Source organism: Vipera berus (assembly GCF_964194415.1).
Source record: "Vipera berus genome assembly, chromosome: 1".
Lineage (NCBI taxonomy): Eukaryota > Metazoa > Chordata > Lepidosauria > Squamata > Viperidae > Vipera > Vipera berus.
This window is the reverse complement of record NC_138202.1, coordinates 17,582,603-17,605,124: the sequence shown is the minus strand read 5'-3', so window position 1 is coordinate 17,605,124 and position 22,522 is coordinate 17,582,603. Positions and strand designations below refer to the sequence as shown.

The following is a 22,522-nucleotide window of genomic DNA, read 5'->3' as shown; positions in this document are numbered from 1 at the left end:
TACATTACTAGGTATCGGAGAAAATTGTGTAAAGGGAAAGGAGGTTATTTAGCAATATGAAAATGAGAAATGTTAAACGTTTAATTTTAATATCAATGTAAAATTAAAGCTGGAAAAATATATAAGGTATTTGATGTTTTAAAGATGGAATGTTAAAATATAAAATATACCAAGGTATTGACAAATATAAGAAAACTATTAAATGACTGATGGATAGCAATGAGAAGTATGTTAATTTAGATAAGAGATAATGTGTATTAAAGGAAACAAGAGAGAGGAAGTATTGGTTACAACAATATGGAGATTTGTAATAACATGTATTTGTCTGAAATGGAACTATTGTAACCCTGACACCACGTTGATTTTTAAAGATACTATTGTAATATTGGAAAACTAATTAAAAAAGGGGGAAAAGAGCCTTGGTGGAGCAGTGGGCTAATGCCTCCTTAAGTAACACCAGCTGCCTGCAATTAGTGCAGGTTCGCATCCCACCAAGGCTCAAGGTTGACTCAGCCTTCCATCCTTCCAAGGTAGGTAAAATGAGGACCCAGATTGTTGGGGGCAATTAAGCTGACTTTGTAATAATGCCGCTTGGGGGGTGTATGAAAGCCCTAATAAGCAGGCATATACATAGAATGAAGGCTACTGCTAAGCTTGTAAGCCGCCCTGAGTCTTCGGAGAAGGGCGGGATATAAATGGAATTAAAATAAATAAAAATAAAAAATAAATAAAAAAAAGAAACTTCTGTGATCTGAAGAAAACATTGTAGGCATACTTAGTCATGAGGACTTTTATTTTAAAAAAAGGTTTAATCTCTTCAGAATTTCTGTTTATTTTATTTTATTTTATTTTATTGTTTTAGTTCTAATGTGTGATTATATAATCTCCCAATGCTTGGGGGGAAAGCCTGGTCTTCAAAGCATTAGAACATAGAATAACAGAGTTGGAAGGGACCTTGGAGGTCTTCTTGTTCAACCCCCTGCTCAAGCAGGAGAGCCTATACAATTTCAGACAAATGGCTGTCCAATCTCTTCTTAAAAATCTCTAGTGATGGAACACCCACAACCTCTGAAGGCAAGCTGTATCACTGGTTAGGTTGGAGACCAACTGAACTTCACAGGAAAGAGTGATTGATCTGTAGAGTAGGGACTGCCACAGAAAAGGCCCACTTCCTAACTCCCATCAGATGACAATATTTGTAGGAAGGGACCATGCCCAGCTTATTTGACTTAGTAGGACAGGTAGATGTCCTTAGAAAAAGGTGGTCCCACAGATAGCCAGTTGGCAACTCTTCATCAATACCATAGATCCATAGTGGTGAACCTGTGGCACATGTGGCACGCAGAGCCCTCTCTGTGGACACAAGCGCCATCACCCCAGTCCAAGGCCTTAAGTCCCATCCATGAGCAACCTGCATCAAAATCTTACTGGGCAAGTGGCTTTTTAAGCTGGGTTTTATAAAACCTTTTCACTTTAGGCCTCCGCCGCCGTGTGCAAAAAAAATAGTTCAATCAATGAATCAATTTCAACTTCTTGCGGGAAGAAAAAAGATATCGCAAAGTTGGAATTGATTGTTTGAAATTTATTTTTAGTCCCACACATGGCAGAGGAAGTGACACGTCAGAGCTGAAAAGAAGGTGCCACGTGGGGAGGGGGGAGCGGCGGGAGCAGGTCGCTCCATGCGAGGGGTGGGGCAGGGCCTGTGCATGGGGTAGAGAAGCAACGCGGCGGCACTACCATGGTGGTAGACCAACTGCTTCCCTCCCCCTACCAGACACCTGCCCAAGCCGCGCAGGGTAAGGTTGCTGGGCCCGCCCCTGCCCAGATGCCCTCACCTCCCCCAAGTGTTTTTTTTACTAACCTGCCTTTCAGCTGCATTCCATTTCCCTGTTCACTTCTCAGCCTTTACCACGTGTTTGTGGGACAAAAAAAAAGTTCCATCAGACTTTAACTTCTCGCAAGATCTCAAAAAGTTAGAAAATCTGATGGAACTTTTTTTTTTTACCCATAGTCCCACAAACACGTGGCGAAGGATGAGAAGCAAATGGAGAAACGGAATGCAGCTGAAAGGCAGATTAGTAAAAAAAAACGCTTGGGGGAGGCGAGGGCATCTGGGCGGGTGTGGCAACCTTACCCTGCATGGTGGCGGGAGGGTGGGGCATGTGCCCTTCCCATGCCAGGCCAGCCCTTGCAGCCCCAGGGTGGCCGTGCTGGGCGGCGGTGGGCAGGGTGTTGAGGTGGGGGCCAGCAGGCCGACCAAAGGAACAGGTGGAGCGCCGGAGGCTCGGGGAGGAAGGATGCTGAAATGGACGGTTGGGCCATTGGCAAGAGCAACGCGTCTGAGCAGAAAGCGGCCTCAGAACAAGCGGGGCAAGTAAGAACAAGTAAGGAAAGAAATCATCGCTCCCCCCAGAAATTGCCTTTCTTTCCTTACCTGACTTCCAGTCCTGTGCCGTTACTCCTTCGCAATCTGCCGCCGCTGCCACATGCAAGGAAACAAAGGAATTTTTTGGGTGGGGGGAAGGTCAATCAATCAATTCCAACTTCTCGTGAAAGAACTCCTTAACTGTAGAAGCTTCTGGGATGAGAAGTGAAACTTCTCCAAGAAAAATCAAGAAAGTCCAGTTGTCTTTTTGAAAGCACCTTTGGGACAACCATGACCTGGACGACTGAGAACCTCCATAGACATTCTTTCCCTGGATATTGTGCGCATTGTCCCAACACCATAGAAAAGGGCCATATGAATGTCTTTTAGGTGCAAAATTGGGGGCCAGATTAGCATTTTGTCTTATTTCAGCAATCAGAACAATATGATTTTTTCCCCTATTTCCCTTAATATTAATACCATATGATCTGCTGAACAAGTAATTAACAAGTATTGTTTCATAATTTCTCACTTTTTTTAATTCAATAGAACAACGCAATTTCAGAAGTTGCATGCTTTGTATTATTTTATGTCATAGTTGAGTAACTACACTCTTTTTCTCATAAACAATCCTGGTATGATTGCATATGTCTCAAATTACTGGGAATACAGAATAACAGAGTTGGAAGGGACTTAAGAGGTTTTCTAGTCCAACCTCTGCTCAAAAACCCTCGCGACAAATTGGCTGCAGACACTTGGCAACTTTGCTACCAAATGCTCCAAGTGTGATCCAGTCCCATTTATCTAGTAATCTATCTAATTTTGTATTGTCTACTTGGATTGCATAAGTTCTCCAGAAGGATTCGGGTAGCACCTTTTCTCACTAGCGAAGTTTATTCAGAGGTTCTATGAGATATTAAAATGATCAAAGGCCTGGAGATTAAAACATATGAAGAATGGCTGCAGGACTTGGGTTTGGCTAGTCTAAAGAAAAGAAGAAACAGGAGAGAGATGATAGCAATGTTCCAATATTTGAGGGGCTACCACAAGGAAGTGGGGGGTCAGGTTGTTCACCAGAGCACCAGAGGGAAGGACGAGAAACAATGGTTGGAAACTGACCAGAGAGAGAAGCAACCTGGAATTAAGGAGAAACTTCCTAACAGTGAGGACAATGAACCAGTGGAATAGCTTGCCTTCAGACATCATGGGTGCTCCATCACTGGAGGTTTTTAAGAAGAGACTGGACAATCACTTGTCTGAAATGGTATAGGTTCTCCTGCTTGAGCAGGGGGCTGGACTAGAAGTCCTCCAAGGTCCCTTACAGCTCTATTCTATTCTATTCTATTCTATTCTATTCTATTCTATTCTATTCTATTCTATTCTATTCTATTCTATTCTATTCTATTCTATTCTATTCTATTCTATTCTATTCTATTCTATCCTTCATTAGATGCACCGAGTGGCTACACTGAAGTAAGATTTGCACTGGGATGAGCTGCTAAATTAGGCAAGTTCTGCATTGAATCTAGATTTGGTTGCACTCCAAGCACCTAACCTTAAATTTACAATGCAACAATTTATTTAGGGACACAAAGTTGAAGATGTAAATAGTCAGCTCTCCTACAATCATCCCTTTTTCGTCTCCCACTCCATTTCAATCCTAATCCTAACTTTTAGGCTTTGACAGGAATCATGGAGACAGAATTCCTCTGAGGGGTGTTTTTTTTTGCAGCCAGGAAATGAGGATAGCCAATAAAAACCTAATCATATACAATAAGCATTGAGACGGACCCTTGGGTTCAAGAATTGAATGTGACCCCAAACAACACTCTTGACATGCAAAACAGATCTTCACTGTAGATAGACAATGCTGCCATAAATGTACAATTTCTGAAATAAGTCATTTCTAAATCATTCAATCATTTCTAAAATAGGTCTAAGAACAGACAATTACTAGAGATATAAACAAAAGCTAGAGATACAAAGTGCAGCAATCAAATCACAAACTGTATGGGATTCAAATTAAACAGGCTTCATTATAATACAATAGTTGGTAATTACATTCTTACTTTTTTATTTTGGCAGCCATGTATATATGTATATACTTTAAATCAGGCATCTCTTACCCTCGGCCCACAGACTGGATATGGCCCTAGACAGCTAGTATTACAGCTCCACAAGTTTTTAAACTTTTAACATTATTATGTGATTTAACTATATTATATATTTTATATGTGGCTCACGATAATTCCCCTTCACTCAATGTGGTCCAGGCAAACCAAAATGCTGGATACCCATGCTTTAAATATATACACACATGCATATATACTTTGTGGAGTTGGTGGTATATGCATCTTCCAAACAGATAAATTTGAAATCTTCCAAATAGAGAAATGCACCAATATATATGCTCTACTTTTCCAAATAAAACCCAATGATCAATAACTGAACACTGAAAGCAACTTGTAAAAAAATAGATAAATCTGACTGTCAACTCTCTCTCTGTGTGTGTGTGTGTGTGTGTGTGTATCAGTATTTCATATATAATGTCAGTTTTTAACACTACAACAAAATAGAATTAACCCAGGAAATAGTTATTAATTGGTTACCAACAATTATCCAGAATGTGAGCATTTGCCCGTTCGAAATCATTCGGTTCATCCCAAAAGCAAATTAAAAAGCGGCTACCTCTATCGCAAAGGGTTAAATGCAAATATACAAGTGTCAAAAATGGCCAGCAGGGAAATAACTAGCTTTAACTTCTCCACCTCCATCTTGCGTTTATTGTTATCTCCGCGCATAGGCTGAACGACGTCTTTGCACGCTGCACTTTGAAGACACTCCCTTAAAAAAAGAGGGGGGGGCAGGAGAGGGAGGTGTCTCTGCTGGTGACGCTCCTCCTCGCCTGTTGCTGTCAGTTTTACAGTTAAGGCAAGGCGATGCACCTAATAAGTCAACAGGAAAGCGAATCAGCCAGCCAGTCTCCCTTGTGTGATTGCAGATAGTGGTTGTGTAGGCAAAGCTCAGGTCTTCCCCCTCCAAACCCCGGGCCCTTCACTGAGATAAGGAGCATCTCCAGACCCGTGGATTCTGCACCACACCTGCACATCTGAAGGCCTGATCTGACACACATCAGTTTTGCTGTGGAGCACAGCCCAGGGCTACGTGCTGAAGAGCAGTTGCAGGAAAGGGGAAAAAAAAGACACCCTTCCAACATCGCGCTCGTAGTTCAGAAGCAGCCTCCAGCCGGTCCTGCTCTCCAGCGGTTTGACCGGAGGATCCTGCAGTCCGAAATGCAGCATTTCAGCAGGATCCGTACTTTTATGCTGGAGCTGGACGCGGGACGGGGTCCTGGAATCGCGTACCGGGGAGGAGAGCTGCTTTCCGGGCGAGTGGTGTTGGATGTGGCCAAAGGACTAAAAGTGAGAGCTTTGGCAGTCTGCGCGCGGGGCTTGGCGGCTACCCATTGGCTGGAGAGCAAGAGTTTTGGCATGAACACGGTCTATAGCGACTACACTGCCTACGAGACCTACCTGCGAAGACGGCAGCACCTGATCAGAGGTGAGAGGGTTTCCCCCCCCCCTGTCTTCCTCCAGGTGTTGACTTTCTGGTTACCTGGGCAGGATTGTCTCTGCACCTTCATGATCTTGTCTCTTTGGTCCACTCCCACTGTCTGGGGAGGGGGACCAAGACATGGAATGTGCTCTAAAGCACCCCTTATCTAAACAGATGACTATTGTGCTAACTAAAACAGAACTCAATCATTAACAGCAATTTAACCATTTCCCCCCCCCACCCAGCCCAAAGAAACAACCCTGCCTTTTCACATAAAATTTGTGTCAAGACTTATTACAGTATTCCCCAAACTGGAAAGGTTTCTGTTCTCAGGGTTGTGGCAAAAAAACAAAACAAAAAAACAAACCTGGGTGGAGGACCCCTTTAATGTCCAAGTTTGCACTTCCTTTTGTTTATGGTTATGCATGTTCAGCACTTTGCAAGGGAAAAGAAATGTTGCTTCATAACTGGTGCATTTCAGGAAATCATTTGTCAAATGTCAGCTAAACACAGAAACCACGTTTCCAAGGTACTGTATGCACTTGAGAAGAGCTGGTATTTAAATGCCTAAAAGGTTATTGTGAGAGTTAGCGCAGGCAGATCTTGTCAGTTTTTCAGTGGGATTCATTTGCGTCTTGTGTGGGCTGTTTTGATATTCTTGCATTGACATTGTTGTTTTTTCTTAACTAGGTTTGGGCTGGAAGAGTGGAATGTAGAAATAGAAAGGAAAAGTGGATGGGAGGAAGAAAGGAAGGAAGGGTTTTTGGGCAAAGCTGTACAGAAGCATGAATTCCATTGGGAAAATTAATTCCTGTTGGTGTCTTGCCTTGACACCAACAGGCTGCTACACAGGAGTGGCAGCAATTCTTTGTACTTAATGTGGGCTACAAACAAGTAAAGAATTTGTAGACAGCTGGGTTCACTAAAATGCTAGAAACACAACAGGCTTTGAAACATCCATGTGCATGCTGGAAAGTGCCTTGGTGCAACTAGTTTGTCATTTTTGCTAATGAATACTGAAGCGTATGGTGTTCTTTGCTTTCAAAGTAGTCAAAATAGATACAGATGTCTATATTTTGTGCTTTAATGGTGGTTGAGTATCAAAGGAATCACCATTCTTAGAATTCATTTAAAATATTTGTATCTTTGGGTGCCACCCATTGACTGAAGCAACTGGTGAAAACATAAAACAGCTCTGCGGGATTATTCACCCATAAGAGCTAAGGGAAGTGGAAGGGGAAAAAATAAGAGAAATGCAAAGGAAGGGGGAAGTGAAAATACTTTATCTTGTTTGAAAATGTAGCAGATCTTTAACCTGATGAGAAAGGATTCTGTATTTCTCTCCTCATTTCTATGAGAAATTCAAAGAAAAACATGCAATGATGAAAAAGATGACATGGGTAGTTCCAGAATTCTGGATCTCTTGAGGCAAAAAATTCTGTCCTTTTTAGACAGTTGCAGGCTCTAAGCCAGGGGTCTTCAATCTTGGCCGTTTTATGACTTGTGGACTTCAATTCCCAGAATTCCTGAGCCAGGCATGCTGGCTGAGGAATTTTGGGAGTTGAAGTCCACAAGTCATAAAAGGGCCAAGTTTGAAGACCCCTGCTCTAGGCCAATACTTGGCTGGCTGGGGAATTCTGGGAGTTAGAGTCCATACATTTTCAAGAGGCGAAGGTTGGGAAACACTGTTCTAGACAGTGACACTATAAGCAGCAGAAAATGGTAAGTATACCTCTATATTCAGAAGGGAGTATGCACATGGTACTTGTTAAGATAACCATAGAGGAGACTTTTTTCAAAGGCTTCTAATAAGCCTCTAGCAGATTGAAACACTTAACATTAAATGAATTCTCCTTTGCTGGGTTTCTCTGTAGCATTCTTTGCTTTGGTAAATAAATGGAACTTCCATGTTCAGAAGAGATCTAAACATTTGAATAACAACAGCCAAAAATGGCAATTGCCTTTCAGTTTCTCTTTGAAGACTTCCCGAAGACATCTTGCTGGTCTAGATGGACTTGATCTGGACTAGGCATAGCTCTTGTTTTCTTCTTAGGGTGCTTAAGAACAAAAGGACCATAGCACTCTTAAGAAGCAAGGGAATTTACACAAGGATTGATCGCTCCAGGTTTTGTACACAAAGCATAACAGATAAAATGCAAGATGAATGCAAGTTTTGTTTTGGTGGAGAAACGTCACACCTTATCTGTTTATGATCAGTATACAACCTGGTTTGCAAATCAATGAACAATCATTGACATAAATCCTCAATCATTATAAACTACAGGGTGTATATTTATGTTTATACTTATTATTCATAAATTTGTACCACAAAGTACAGCATGGCTGAGTCTTAAAACAGCAATAAGGAGATTACAAAACAAATTTAAATCACATTCTGCAAGAAAGGTGGAAAAAAAGATAACATTTAAGTGCTATTAACATAAGAACCTAGTGTAAAGATCTGCTCCAAAGTCATGTCCCATCATAGAAAAGTTTCTGTCTGTAGTTTTTGCCCTCCATAGCAGATGCATAATTGGGGACAGTTAGAGAAGGAACCTAATAGTAGTAGAGTGGATGAGCAAGTACTCCTGAAATTACTGCATTCAAAAATCCCACAATTTTGGAAGAGAATTTTAGGAATGTTTAGGAAGAGCATGAAGCCAGAGAGAGAGAACAGCTTCTAATTTAGCACTTCTCCATAGTTTTTACAGAATCTCCTGATGCATTTCTTATTTTCTTTAGTTATCATTTTCAGAAATCTTCCTGGGGCACAGGATACCAAGCCTGGAGCTATTTGCACAAGGATGTGTAAACATAAAAAGCTTTTTCTGAGATTTGACTAGGAGCAATTAACTAGCTTGGTAAACAACACCCTTCCTTAGGCAATTGAGATTATTACCTCAGTTTATGAGTCAGCAAGGCAGGAGCTCTTGATAGGTAACCTTCTTTTCTATCAAAACAGCTGATTGATCTGCCTTCTTTATATATTGGCAATACAACTCATGTATAAACATGCCTAATCTAGTTTTGCTGCCTAAAATCCTTTCGCTGGAGGTCAGGTTGGGAGAACTAGGCCTACATTTTTGCATGCAAATCAATGGCTCAGTCACTATATGGCTTCTTGTATTTTACTAATTCAGCTGTCTGTCTAATCAATTTCAGGACCAGGCAATCTTTTTAGGCCCATTTAGAATATTAAAAACATTCCTAAAATGGCTGCTGCAGGAGATTAGTTTATTCACAAAATGGCTGCTAAACAGTCATAAAGTCTTCATTTGCCACGAAACTAACTAATCCTAATATTCTCTGTTTTGTAAATGCTGATATTGTATGGAATCCAAGGCTATTTCTGAAAAGAAACACGATGGTAAAGATTAGTGATTTGCCTGGCAGAATATTAACCTATTAGTTTTAATTTATAAAATCATTGTAAAATTTCAGTTGGGCAGAGTTGTGTGGATAGAACATAGAATCATAAGGCGGGAAGGGACTTCTGAGATCTTCTGTCCCACCTCTGCTCAAGGCAGGAGACTTTATACCATCCCAGTCAAATGGTCGTCCAGTCTATTTTTGAAAACCTCCAGTGATGGAGCACCGACAATTCATCACTGGAGGTGTCCAACTGATTCTGAATTCTAATTAGGAGATACTGGTCTACTAGTAATTCCAGAACAAGAATTATTGCAGCTTCAAGATATCCCTTAATGATCTCTGATTTGCATCATCAGCATCATCATTATCATCATTTCTGGAGGAGTTTTGAAGGGGCTGGAGTTTTTACATGAAACCGCTGGGTGAGATCATTCGTGGCTTTGGAGTTGGGTATCATCAGTATGCTGATGATACCCAACTTTTCTTTTCGACCCCAAACCACCCCAGTGATGCCCTCAACGTGATGTCCCGTTGCCTGGAGGCGGTTCGGGTCTGGATGGGGAGGAACAGACTTCAACTCAACCCCGACAAGACTGAGTGGCTTTGCATACCTTCATCCCGGGTCTATTCGGACATTCCACCTCTGGCTATGGGGGGTGAACTATTACCCCCCGTAGATAGGGCTCGCAACTTGGGAGTCCTCCTAGATTCACGGCTCACCTTGGAAGACCATATAGGAGCTGTGACTAGGGGGGCCTTCGCCCAGGTTCGCCTGGTGCGCCAGTTGCGGCCCTATCTTAGCCGGGATGATTTGTGCACGGTCACTCATGCGCTCGTGTCCTCTCGTCTGGACTACTGCAACGCTCTCTACATGGGGCTGCCCTTGAGGACCACCCGGAAGCTCCAACTGGTACAGAATGCAGCCGCGAGAGTTGTGTTGGGAGTCTCCCGATACTCCCACGTTACACCTCTGCTCCGTGAGCTGCATTGGTTGCCAGTTGTCTTCCGGGTGAGATTCAAGGTACTGGTAACGGTGTTTAAAGCCCTCCATGGCATGGGGCCGGAGTACCTTAGGGAACATCTGCTGCCGGCATCAAGCTCCCTGCGTCCTGTGCGTTCCCACAGAGAGGGCCTCCTCAGGGTGCCACCGATCAGAGAATGTCGATTGGTGGCCCCCAGGGGGAGATCCTTCTCTGTGGGCGCTCCGGAGCTGTGGAATCAGCTACCGGTAGAGCTCCGGATGGCGCCCGATCTTCGCTCCTTTCGTCGCGATCTCAAGACGTTTTTGTTTGTACAAGCTGGCCTAGCCTGAGGGGGATCGGTGGGGTTGTTTTATCTTTGGTTTCTTAATTTTATCTTGGGGTTTTTAGAATTGTACTTCTATTGTTTTAACTAGGGCAACTGTTTAATCTCTTTTTAATGTTTGTATTTGGTATTTTATTCTGCCCTGTGAACCGCCCTGAGTCCTCAGGGAGAAGGGCGGTATATAAATGTTATTAAATTAAATTAAAATTAAATTTATTTTTCACTCTTTTACTTGGTCTTAACAAAAGGCTAGCGTATTCTTTTTAGCAATTATTTATTTATTTATTTATTTTAATCCCATTTATATCCCGCCCTTCTCCGAAGACTCAGGGCGGCTTACAATTTAAGCACAAACCAATGTGCTTAGCAATAGCCTTCATTCTATGTATATGCCTGCTTATTAGGGCTTTTGGGCCCCCCCCAAGCGGCATTATTACAAAGTCAGCTTAATTGCCCCCAACAATCTGGGTCCTCATTTTACCTACCTCGGAAGGATGGAAGGCTGAGTCAACCTTGAGCCTGGTGGGATGCGAACCTGCACTAATTGCAGGCAGCTGGTGTTACTTAAGGAGGCATTAGCCCACTGCGCCACCAAGGCTCCTTAGTATATATTAATTATAATATTATAATATATAAATTATAATATTTTTGTAATAATAAAAACCTTTTGGGGTTTAACAAAAAGCAAACGATGTTAAAAAAATTCAACTGGAATCTCACATGATTACATGTCAGGAACTGATTTACAGGCAACCGTTATTCCCAAAGAATTGGCTCATTCCCATTAAGTGAGGTGCAAGAGGACTGAATTTCTATCCAACATAAACTGCCTAGAAATTTAGCTTTAATCCAATACAGTTGGAGGATGTACTGCATTTCTAGATTTATAATATACTGTAAATTAGAAGATACTCCTTTCAAATATTAAATTCTAGAATGGTAGCCAACCTGGTTTTCTTCAGCCAATACTGGGGAGTTAAAGCATCTTTGTAAATTTAATCTGGGGGGAAAAATCTAATTAAACAGTTTTTGATTGGCTGTTAACCTTTAAGATACCATAAGGAAGTATGTGTATAAGAGTGGGAGTGAAGAAAGGTATTATATCATATGCCAACAGGGATCCTTGTTCTTTGGAATTTGTGTTCAACTTGGATGCATTTTGAGAATCTGATTTATAGGAGCGTCCTCGGTTAGATCACTTGTATTGTGAGATTCCGTTTATTATACATGAAATGATTGGCTGGATGTTCTACCAATATTGCATCTTTATTGAAGAAAAGTAGAGTGTATGAAAGCCTATGAGCATAATAGACTACAGCACCATTAATCCATTCCCAGAATTGTGTTGCTTACTTTTGGCTATTTATTTCTGGGCCATTAAATATCATACAACAAAAAAATTACCACATGCAAAAATGCACTTGTTATTCCCCCTGGTTCCCATATGATGGCAGTGTACACCAAAAGTTGAAAGAAGTTTTTTTCGCCTCTGGCAAAGCCATGTCTTATGAGCAAAATATGGGTGTTTTTATGCTCATCAAGTGACTGCTTTGCCAGAACGCTTGTAATTTTTCCTGGTATTCAGGAACCTCGATGTCCTTAGGTTGTTTACTTCTCGATACCAGATGTCCAAGATGACAAGATTGTTGCCTTTCCCTTTATTATTAAAGTTCTACAAAAGATAAGCTATGAAAAACAGACAAAAATTATTAAGAAGGAAAAAATAGGGGAAGGGAAGAAACAAAGAAAAATGAAAAGATATAAAGCAAGAGTAACTTCTAAGCTTCTTTGGTACAAAATATAACATATCTTAACTTTTGGATCTAAAATTCAACAATACCCAGAATTTCTATAATCATAAACATTTCTCATTGTCAAATCTCAAAATTAATATTGTATTATTTTTGGTTTCTATCAAAACGTCTAAACTGACTTCCACCCAGAAATGAAGTCAGACGAGGTGTTTCCTTTAATCAAAGTAGTCAATTTTGCCATCCATTTCTTTAACTTCACCATCTATTCTTCCATTGTGGGAATCTTTCTATCTCTAAAAAAGTCTCATTGCAGTTTTCATATATAGAAACAAAGTCCAATATTTTTTCTTCAACTACTTCTCCCTCAAATCTAAAACTGCTGGTTTCAATTTTACATTTTTATAAGAATTTTCTGAGTTGAAGCACATATTTGACCCCAATAACTCTTAGCCTTCTCATATGTCCACTCAAGGGGAAAAGAGATGCCCTTAGAATGTTACCTTCCCTTTTTCCTCCACTGGCAATTTTTGAGTCCTTAGACATAGGAGATAAGCAGGAGGCAATCTCTAGTATCCTTGCCTCCTCTCTCTATATTACAATTCTCCGCACTGCTTTTAAGTTGGTTTCTCCTTAGCCCAGATGAGCCTGCCAAAATTTGAAGAAAGAGATTGTACCATTTTGCATTTGATCTTTTATCAGGAAGGATTATATAGGAACAACAGTGCCAAATTTCCAGAAGGTAATCATGATTTTTATCTATAGCTGTGTGGGTGAAAAGACACCCTCTTGTCCCAGATTCAGAGCTAGTACCTTGTGAGAGAACAAAATTTCCTTCCTTCGATCAGGCAGCCTTTCTAGTTTTTCAAGTCCTTTGGTTTCCCAAACTAGTGCTGGAAAACCCCTGGCTGTACCTGGGAGATTGGAAGGAAGGTTGCAAAAGTCAGTGATGGAAAAAGGTGTATTCAGCCTTTTCTACCTAGATCGGAGTTCATTCTTCCCCAGTCAGCTAAGGCCCTTAACAGAGAATGACAGAAGTGACACTTGCCAAGAATTAAATCCCCCCAAACCCAGTTATGGAATGGAAAAGCAGATATAGGAGAGGGTAATTTCCAAAGTAATTCTTTCGGCAAGAAAATGACCCATCCATCAAGGTGTGTGTATTTGTTCAGCCTTCAGGGCAAGATAGGGCAATACAGTTGCACTTTCAGTTGACTGAAATAGAAATTCTGATCAGATCTGGTCCGGAGAACGTCCACCCTAATTATAGAAAGGATCGGGGGGGGGGGGGGGAAACAGGACACGTGCATTTAGGGGAAATACCAGCGGAAAAACAAACCAACCCCCGAAATCCAGGAGCCCGAGTGGCATTTAAATGAGCGCCACCTTCCTTCCAGATCCTAAGATAGAAGCCCTGTGCAAGGCGGGAGAAGGCAGAAAGCCATAACAAGAAACAAACTACAGTGTTGTTTTCTGACAGAGAGCTATTTCGATTCTCTTTGGGTTTCCGAAATCGGGGAAAAAAAATCTGGCCGGTTTGCCAAGCTAACTTTGCCCAGTGGAGGAAAGTTTATCTCTCTCTCTCTCTCTGGAAATTCCTCCCCCTCCCCCTCGCCACCCCGGTCCCCATTTGCAAGCTCTTAGTCTAGAGCAGGGGTCTTCAAACTTGGCCCTTTTATGACTTGTGGACTTCAACTCCCAGAATTCCTCAGCCAGCAAAGCTGGCTGAGGAATTCTGGGAGTTGAAGTCCACAAGTCATAAAAGGGCCAAGTTTGAAGACCCCTGGTCTAGAGCCAGAGAGGGGTCAAACAGGCAGCCGAGCAGCCCTCGCCAGCCAGCTTTCAAAAACCGGAGCGCCTGCTTGTCGACTTGTTTTGAAAAGCCTTCTCTCGCCCCGCCTTCTAAGGCCAACCTTCCCCTTTCGGATTGGCCGCTTGGCTGCCGGAGGCGTGGCGGTGGGCTGCAGAGGGGGCGCTCGGGCGGGGCTGGAGCATTTAAAGGGGCCGCGCGTCGAGGCGAGTGAAAGCGCCAGTTGCGCCCTACTTGATCGGACGGCGGGCTTCCCTTCCGACCGAGCTTTTTTTTTTTTCCCTCTCCCCTTCTTCCTCCTCCTCCTCCTCCTCCTCCTCCTCTTCCCAGCCATGCTCTTCGATCGGCTGAAGCGCTTCGCCATCGTGCTGGACTGCCCGGAGTTGGCCTCGCCGCCGGTCTTCAGCTCGGGCGAGAGCGTGACCGGTCGCGTCGTGCTGGAGCTGTCCGGCGAGGCGCGCTTGGGCTCCCTCCACCTCCACGCCGAGGGCTGCGCCAAGGTCCACTGGACCGAGTCCCGCAGCGCCGGCTCCAGCACTGCCTACACGCAGAGCTACGGCGACCAGGTGGACTTCCTCAACCACCGGGAGACCCTCCTCGCCCCGCCAGGTAGAGACCCAGCGCGATCCGCCCGAGAGCGGCTCCGGCCGGCGGGCGTGCCGGACTCGGGGCTGCTCTGAGCTGGGACGGAACGGCCGTCGCGCCCCTCTGCGGGGCTCCGGTCCCGATCCCAGCCTCTCCGGGCTCCTTCGTCTCTCTGGGAAGCGCCGGAGCAGCTGCGTCCCGCCTCCCAGCTTCGGGCTTCTTGCGAGAAAGAAGGAAGCGGGCAGGGCGCCGCGCTGGACTTTGCTGGCCTGGCCGGGGCAGACTGGTTTAGGCTGATGGGGAAGGCGGATTTGACCGAGGGAGCTGGATCTATAAAGCCTTGGTGGAGCAGTGGGCTAATGCCTCCTTAAGTAACACCAGCTGCCTGCAATTAGTGCAGGTTCGCATCCCACCAGGCTCAAGGTTGACTCAGCCTTCCATCCTTCTGAGGTAGGTAAAATGAGGACCCAGATTGTTGGGGGCAATTAAGCTGACTTTGTAATAATGCCGCTTGGGGTGTGTGTGAAAGCCCTAATAAGCCCGCATATACATAGAATGAAGGCTACTGCTAAGCTTGTAAGCCGCCCTGAGTCTTCGGAGAAGGGCGGGATATAAATAGAATTAAAATAAAAATTTAAAAAAAAATCTTTCTTGGGCTGGTTTCTCAACTCTTTGTGCAGTTGCCCTCTGCAGAATCCCTCCGGCGGGGCTGGTTGCCCGAGCTCCGTTCCAGAAGGGAGTGGATGCAGCTGGCAAATTTGGATCGGCCAAGTTCCCTTCTCGGAAACTCGTGCATTATATAAGGGGAAAAGAAATGCTGCAGTGCCCGAGACGACATGCACTGCTCTCTAAAGTGGGGACTTGCTTTGAAATCTGTAGTATTATTAGGCAAATTAAAGAGTTTCCAAATTGGCACTTGTAAGCCAATAGGAATTGGGCGTAGCTTCAACCTGTTCCATTGACAGGTATATCGGGATATTTTCCTTGGGTGTATGATGCTTTTGTCAAAGGCAGAAGGATAAGTTTATTGTGGAAAATGTATAAGCAGCCCTGTTCTGTAATCTTGCTGTTTTGTTTGTGTTTTTGAAAAAAAACCACCTTTGTGGTTAATTGTACCTGAACAATTCTTGGTTACGTATCTCCAGTTTGCTATATCTTGGATGTGCATGTGTTTCATTTCACCTAAGTTCTGTTGGTTTGCTATTGAACAAAAGTTTGGCAGAACTTTATGAAAAAAAAATATTGAAAGGGGCTTTTGTTCTTTTCTGTTTCCCTAATAGACAATGGAGATGTCACCGTCCTTCAGGCAGGAAGGCATGAATTTCCATTCACTTTCCAGCTCCCAGGGTAAGTCCTTGTCTTTTCCAGATACATTGTAAGTTCATAATAGTGGCTATTTTAGGCTTTTTCTAGCTGGAGCAGCTGGCACCGGCCTTGGTCTTAGTCGTAATATCTCTTTTTCCCCAAAACAGGACCTTGGCCACCTCCTTTGAAGGCAAGCATGGCAGTGTCCGCTACTGGGTGAAGGCCAAATTACACCGGCCTTGGTCTTCCGTCAAACGAGCCAAGAAGGAGTTCACAGTCATTGAACCCATTGATATCAACACACCAGCCTTACTGGTAAGCTGAGATAGGATGTCAAAGGAAAGACAGTCATTTCACATTATTACCAGAAAGCTAACCTGGATCATACTAGTAATGTACAATTGATAAAATATTATTTGTTGGAGGTAGTTGGATTCCAGGTAATCCCATATAGTTTTGTCATGCATACAACAGTGGTTTGCAGCTGCCTTTTTCCAGGCTATTTTTAAAGTTTTCCTGTCTTGGTACAGCCATGGAATTCTTTGGAGATACCTAATCAGGCCTTATCTAGTCTCATAGACTGGTCAAGATCAATCTTAGCCTCTCCTTAAGAACTACAGCTGCTTAATGGCCTTGTACAGTTAATTGCCAGCTGTTCTATTCTTGTGTCCAAAGTATTAGGTTATAATTGTGTATAACATATTATTTACACCAGAAAGTGTAGTATTTAATTCAATAGCATTAAGTTCATGCTACTTAATTTATGTGTCTCATTTATCAAAAACATCCCCATTGTATTTGCCTCTTACAATTCTCTGCAGTATCCTGGAGAGATGTGGGGAACGAACAGTGACAATATGAATGAACTGAAGTCTTTTAAGATTTCTGTCATATGATGGCGAAGTTTATTGCCCTGCTTTTATTGAATATTTATTTTATTTATTTAATTTAATTTTATTGAATATCATAAACCCACCTTCCCTAACTCAGAGCTGTCCAGAATTTGCAGCCTTAAGACATTTGCCAAATATTAGAGAGCTATAATCAGATCTCTGAGCTGCTTATTTCATCACCATGGTTTGTATCTCCTAATACCATGGTGGGTAACTACTAGGTAACCCAATCATAAGCTTGTCTAATTCATGCTGAAGGACAAGCAAACTCCTAATCATTTGTCACACAAGGGTTCATTTATTTTTATGCCTCTGGGGATCTAGAAACCATAAATTATCCAGCACCTGAAGGGAAAAAAACCCTTCTTCCTCTGAGTGCTTTGTTATAAGGAATTTGCTATTGTCTATTAACCTTTCTCCAAGTTTATACTCTTTCTCACTGGAACATTTTTTGATTTGGGAAAAAGAAAAGCAACTCCAGATCCTCCTTTTCCTGTTGGTAATGTGTTTCTTTCCTTTTTCACTTTTTCCAACAGACTCCTCAGGCTGGTGCCAAAGAAAAGCTGGCGCGAGCGTGGTACTGTAACCGTGGCCAGGTTTCGGTTTCAGCCAAAATTGATCGGAAAGGCTACACACCAGGTAATCTTTTAGACAATAGTTTAGGAGGGGGGCTCCAGTGTGGCACAGCTCCTCTTTTCATCTTTAACCCAGATGTGCCCAGCATGTAGAATCTTGGTGAATGGCTCATTTTTATATAGCTGCAGTCACCCAAATGCCAAAGCTGGCATGGGGATCTGAAAGTGACATCCCACTGTGAGGGTGGTTAGCGGCTTGGCGGTACTCCCTCACCTTTTTAATTGGTCCTGTTTTTAACTTTTTTTTCCCTCATCTGTGTCTCTTTTATATGGCTGTATGGCTTAGTATTCATTTGTATCCTGCCTTTATTATTTTTACCAATAGCCCAAGGGAGCAAATATATCCAATACACTTTCCTCCTGTTTTCCCCACAACAACCCTGTGAGGTGGGCTTGTGCTAAGACAGACTGACTGGTCCCAATGTCACCCAGCTGGCTACCATGGCTAAGGGGTGGGACTTAAATCCACGGTCCCCCAGTTTCTAGCCTGGTGCCTTAACCACTAGAGCAAATTGGGTCTTTCTTTTCTTTTATTTTTTTTATTTGTAAACCACCCAAAATCACTTAGGTGAGATAGGCAGTGTATACATTTGATAAATATATAAACCACGAACATAGCGTTGACTAAAATGTTCTCGAGGTTCCCTCGTGAAGAATTAGGCCATCAAAATTCTTGTGGGGGGGGGGAGGGAGAAGTTGCCATCCAACTTAGGCATGCCCTTGCAAAGATTTCAAAGACCAGCGAAGGAAACAGTCTAAAAGACCTGCCTCTCTTCCATTTTCTCTCAGGTGAGGTCATCCCCATCTTTGCTGAAATTGACAACTGCACCAACCGTTCTGTGGTACCAAAGGCTGCCATCATTCAGACACAAACGTTCATTGCCCGAGGCACTAAAAAACAGAAGAAATGTGTGGTGGCAAGCATTGCGGGAGACTCCATTGTAGCAAGGACGAGAGAGGTGTGGCATGGCCGCGCGCTAAAGATCCCACCGGTTGGGCCCTCTATCCTGCAGTGTCGCATCATCCATGTTGAATATGCCCTGAAGGTGAGCTGATGAAGAAGGGTATTCATATAAACATTGGGGAGTTGGTACTGTCTGGTGGATTAACTCTCTGCACTCCAGATAATCTCATTTTTATTTGTTATCATATAAATGAACTATTTCAAAGCATCCATTTTAATCTGGTACTAAGTTGATGATTCACAAGATGGACAGAATCAGTGAAATTAACCAAAATAGAGTGGTTGAAATTAGTTTGGTAAAAGATTCTTTTTAACTAAACATGTCTTGAAATCAGGAGACCATAAGATCTAATCCTGCCTCAGGCACAAAGCCAGCTGGGTGATTTGGGGCCAGCCTTTGTTTCTCAGCCCAGGAAAAGGGTAAAGGCAAACCATTTCCAAAAAAAAAATGTGGCCAAGAAAACTGCATGGACTTGTCCATGTAATCGCCAGAAGTCAAACTGATTTAAAGGCACATATTTAAATATGAGGTTTCTTCTATATTCTAAGCTGGGGGGGATCCTACTTTGGGCACTTTTAAGACTTGTGGACTTCAACCCACAGAATTCCCCAGCTAGTCATGCTGCAAACATGGCTGGATGGGGAATTTTGGGACCTGAAGTCCCAAAATCTTAAAGTGCCCAGGGTTGGATTCCTCTGGTCTAGACTCTTTTTAGGCTGAAAAACAGAGCTTCCCTGGGGAGAATATTCCAATTTTTACCAGCTCCATTATCAGATGCCTTCTACCTTATGCAAGTATGCTTATGTGTGCATTGTCCAACTTTGGAAAAATAGAGACATCTTCATTCAATCTCATAGGATTTGATTTCTAACACACACACACACACACACACACACACACACACACACACACACACAAACAATCTTTCTCACTGCCCTTTCCCCCTGTTGAAATTTGTGTAAATCCTATTTAAGGTATGATGCCCAGAACTAGAAACAAGTTGAATGTCTTAAGTTATGCAAAGCTTACAGATGAAGTGCAGGCTTAGCTTTTGAGATGTAGAATAAACAGGTCTTCAGATACTTGGACTGCCTTTATTTATGCTGGGTGAAATAGAGAATATTTTTCTTTGTATTCCCTAATAGCTAATGGTGGGCTTTTTTTTATATTGGCAGGTCTGTGTTGACATCCCAGGAACTTCTAAGTTGCTCCTGGAGTTGCCACTAGTGATAGGCACAATCCCCTTACACCCATTTGGCAGCCGCACTTCGAGCATCAGCAGCCAGTACAGCCTCAATATGGATTGGCTACAGTTGGGGATCTCTGAACGGCCTGAGGGTAAGCAGCTTAAAGTTGAAAAGTGAAACAAATTGGGAAATCTAGGGATTGAAAGTCTATGGAGATTCTCAATCATCCAGGTCATAGTTATCCCAAAGGTGCTTTTTCACAAAGGCAACTGGACTTTCTTGGTTGTTGTTTTTTTTCCCTTTGAAAATGTTTTACTTCTCATCCAAGAAGCGTCTTCAGTTCTAACTCGGTTCTAATTCAGTTAGAACTGAAGAAGCTTCTTGCATGGGAAGTGAAACGTTTTCAAAGGGGAAAAAACCCCTAAAGCCCAGTTTTGTTTTGGAAAAAAGCACTTTTGGGACCTAGTGATTGAAACTAGGCAAAGAAAATGTTTCTCTTGCTGGTGGTCCTTAATTTGCACCCTCTCTACTGAGAAAGTCTGCCTCAAGTACAATTCCCACAATTGTGCTTTTGTAAGAAACAGACCTTCTTCGGGATGGTGTTACTGGACTGTATTTTGCTTGTTTTTTTAAAAAAATCCTTTGTAATGGCTTATGGGGGTGGGGGGAGTTAAGGCGGGTGGATGAATTCCTGATGCGTGCGGTTACAGCATGCATTTATGACTTGAGGCTTTCTCAGTGTAGCAACTTGCAACCTTCTGTAATTCTAAGACCTGACCAGATACCATCTTTCTTGGGACGGTTAAAAGCAATAAAATTTCATTTGCATGAATTCACTCGAAAGTCAGAGATAAGGTTCTTAGTTTGGGTTCACAGACTCCGCTAAGCTATAACAAACTTTGTCCTTCCATGGTATTTGGGATAATTTATGAAAAACCAATGAGGTCCTGCTGGTAGCATCATCTAGATTTAAGCCTAGAAATCATGTAAGAAGCATTCAAGTTAAGCTACTGTGTTTCTCCTTAGCTCCTCCAGAGTACTCTTCTATAGTGTCTGCTGAAGACGCCACTGAGAACTTGTCCCCTCCTTCTCAGGATGAGTCTCCTGCCTTACTTGAAGGACCTTTCTTTGTCTACATCCAAGAATTTCGTTTCCGACCACCTCCTCTCTACTCAGAGGTTAGCACGGGAGAGTGGTGCACAACATGTTTTGCTGGGAAAGGGTTTTTTTGTCTTGTTTTGTTTTTTTGGCTGCCCTGGGGGAGCTATTTGTAACTTTTCTCTTTTCTTGCTCTCCTTGAAATCTAGGTGGACCCCAACCCTCCATCTGAGAACAGCATCCGTCCACGTTGCATGACTTGCTGAAGGAAGCACTGCCTGACTTGAGATCAACGGAAATCCTTTATAAGAGAGGTTACCACGGTGGAAGCTCAACGGTGGGGTGAAGAACAGGCTTTTGCCCCAGGAGAAATGTGGGTGCCCATTCTTAGTCGGTGCTCTACACAGAATGCCTTCGTTGGACTCTCTCCGCCAACAGAGCGAGCTTGTCCGAGCTAGATCGGCATTGGTGATGAAGAAAGAGAAGAGAGCTCTTCCTCAGTGCATAAGTGGTGACTGTTCGGGATCAGCACAAAAAACATTTGAACTCTAGACCGATCTCTTGTGCTTTCCTTGGGTGCATTTCACTATGTCCTCCCTACACCTACAGAGGGTTGTTTTTTTTAACTCTGTCTAGACTGAAGCTGCAGAAAGAACCCATCCACCCTGAGAATCTGATGAGAAGACATTTCTGCTCCATTGCCTAGAATTCCATACATGTCTTTGAGACGGAAATTGGCTAAAAGAATTCCTGCCTTATGACACTGTGTCACTATTAAGACTTCTGACATATTTTGGGAGGGGGATTACCCAGTTGGGTTTCACTTTTAAGTTTCATCCAACAAAGCAGGTGCTTAGGGGAATGGTGAAGGGTTGAGTGGATGAGTCTCCAGTCTAAAAATTGTTGATAAGGACAGAAGGGGTGCACAAGTTTTTCTTCTCCCTTACATCAGGGAGTGATTTGTTTTCGATTAATGCAACAGAATTGTAATTGTACTATCCGGGTATAGGATCGGCGTGATTGTAACAGATGGTTGATTTGCAGTTTCAGTTACAGTGGGTCTAAATTCTCAAAACTTAACACAGAATTTAGAAAGAAAAAAAACCTTTGGAATGTTGGCTGTATGAATGCTACAGAAACGCAAAATAGAAATGGACTGTATGAAAAGTTATTGGGACTGCACTTTCCCCCATTTCAAAATGGGTCTTAATTAGACTCCCAAGCGGGAGTGGGGGGAGCAAATCACCCCTCCCTCAAATGCATTCCGGATGCTCCTAAGCAGGTAAACATCCTGCTTCTGCCCCATGTAGGGCTGGTGGCCTTGTTTTTGTACCTTTTTCTGTTATTGTATACTCTGCTTTGATACTGACCATAAACCTATTTCAAGGTTTGCATTTTATAAATGTGGCTGCCTTTCACTGTTTGAAAACAATGTGTGTTTCTCAGAATTCCTAGTTTTGTACAAAGTTTGCAATTAAATTAATCAAACTTTTTAATTGCTGGAATTTCCTTGCCTTTTTTTTCATTCAAACAGTCTTAGTCCACTTAGCTTTTACCCATGTCAAAGTAGAATGCCAGAGTTTATATGACATGCTTTAGATAGCTAACCAAATCTAATAAATGGCACTCTGGTGTCTAATTCAAGGGGCCAGGAATCTGTAGCTCATGCCCTCCCTCAAACTCTAGTGAGATCACA

At 42.8% G+C, this 22,522-nt stretch overlaps 1 protein-coding gene across 3 annotated transcripts; it reads left to right on the top strand.

Moving 5' to 3' along the window:
* The first annotated feature begins 5,345 nt into the window (after window positions 1-5,345).
* ARRDC2 (arrestin domain containing 2) lies at window positions 5,346-22,316 on the top strand. Of its 3 annotated transcripts, XM_081313465.1 has the most exons (9): window positions 5,346-5,926; window positions 14,489-14,767; window positions 16,024-16,090; window positions 16,216-16,363; window positions 17,478-17,580; window positions 18,366-18,622; window positions 19,717-19,879; window positions 20,755-20,906; window positions 21,036-22,316. In XM_081313465.1, exons 1-9 carry the CDS (start codon window positions 5,659-5,661, stop codon window positions 21,090-21,092), a joined length of 1,494 nt encoding a protein of 497 aa, XP_081169591.1. In that variant the 5' UTR covers window positions 5,346-5,658; the 3' UTR covers window positions 21,093-22,316. The 3 variants fall into 3 exon arrangements, with proteins under 3 accessions (XP_081169591.1, XP_081169590.1, XP_081169592.1); XM_081313464.1 differs by having other exon boundaries at window positions 20,755-22,316; XM_081313466.1 differs by lacking the exon at window positions 14,489-14,767 and having other exon boundaries at window positions 20,755-22,316.
* The last annotated feature ends 206 nt before the right edge of the window (window positions 22,317-22,522 follow it).

Coding starts and splice junctions, on each gene's coding strand:
- ARRDC2 (XM_081313464.1), top strand. CDS start 5,659: ATGCAGCATTTCAGCAGGATCCGTACTTTTATGCTGGAGCTGGACGCG. Junction 16,091..16,215: donor TTCACTTTCCAGCTCCCAGG/GTAAGTCCTTGT, acceptor TCCCCAAAACAG/GACCTTGGCCACCTCCTTTG. Junction 17,581..18,365: donor TCGGAAAGGCTACACACCAG/GTAATCTTTTAG, acceptor ATTTTCTCTCAG/GTGAGGTCATCCCCATCTTT.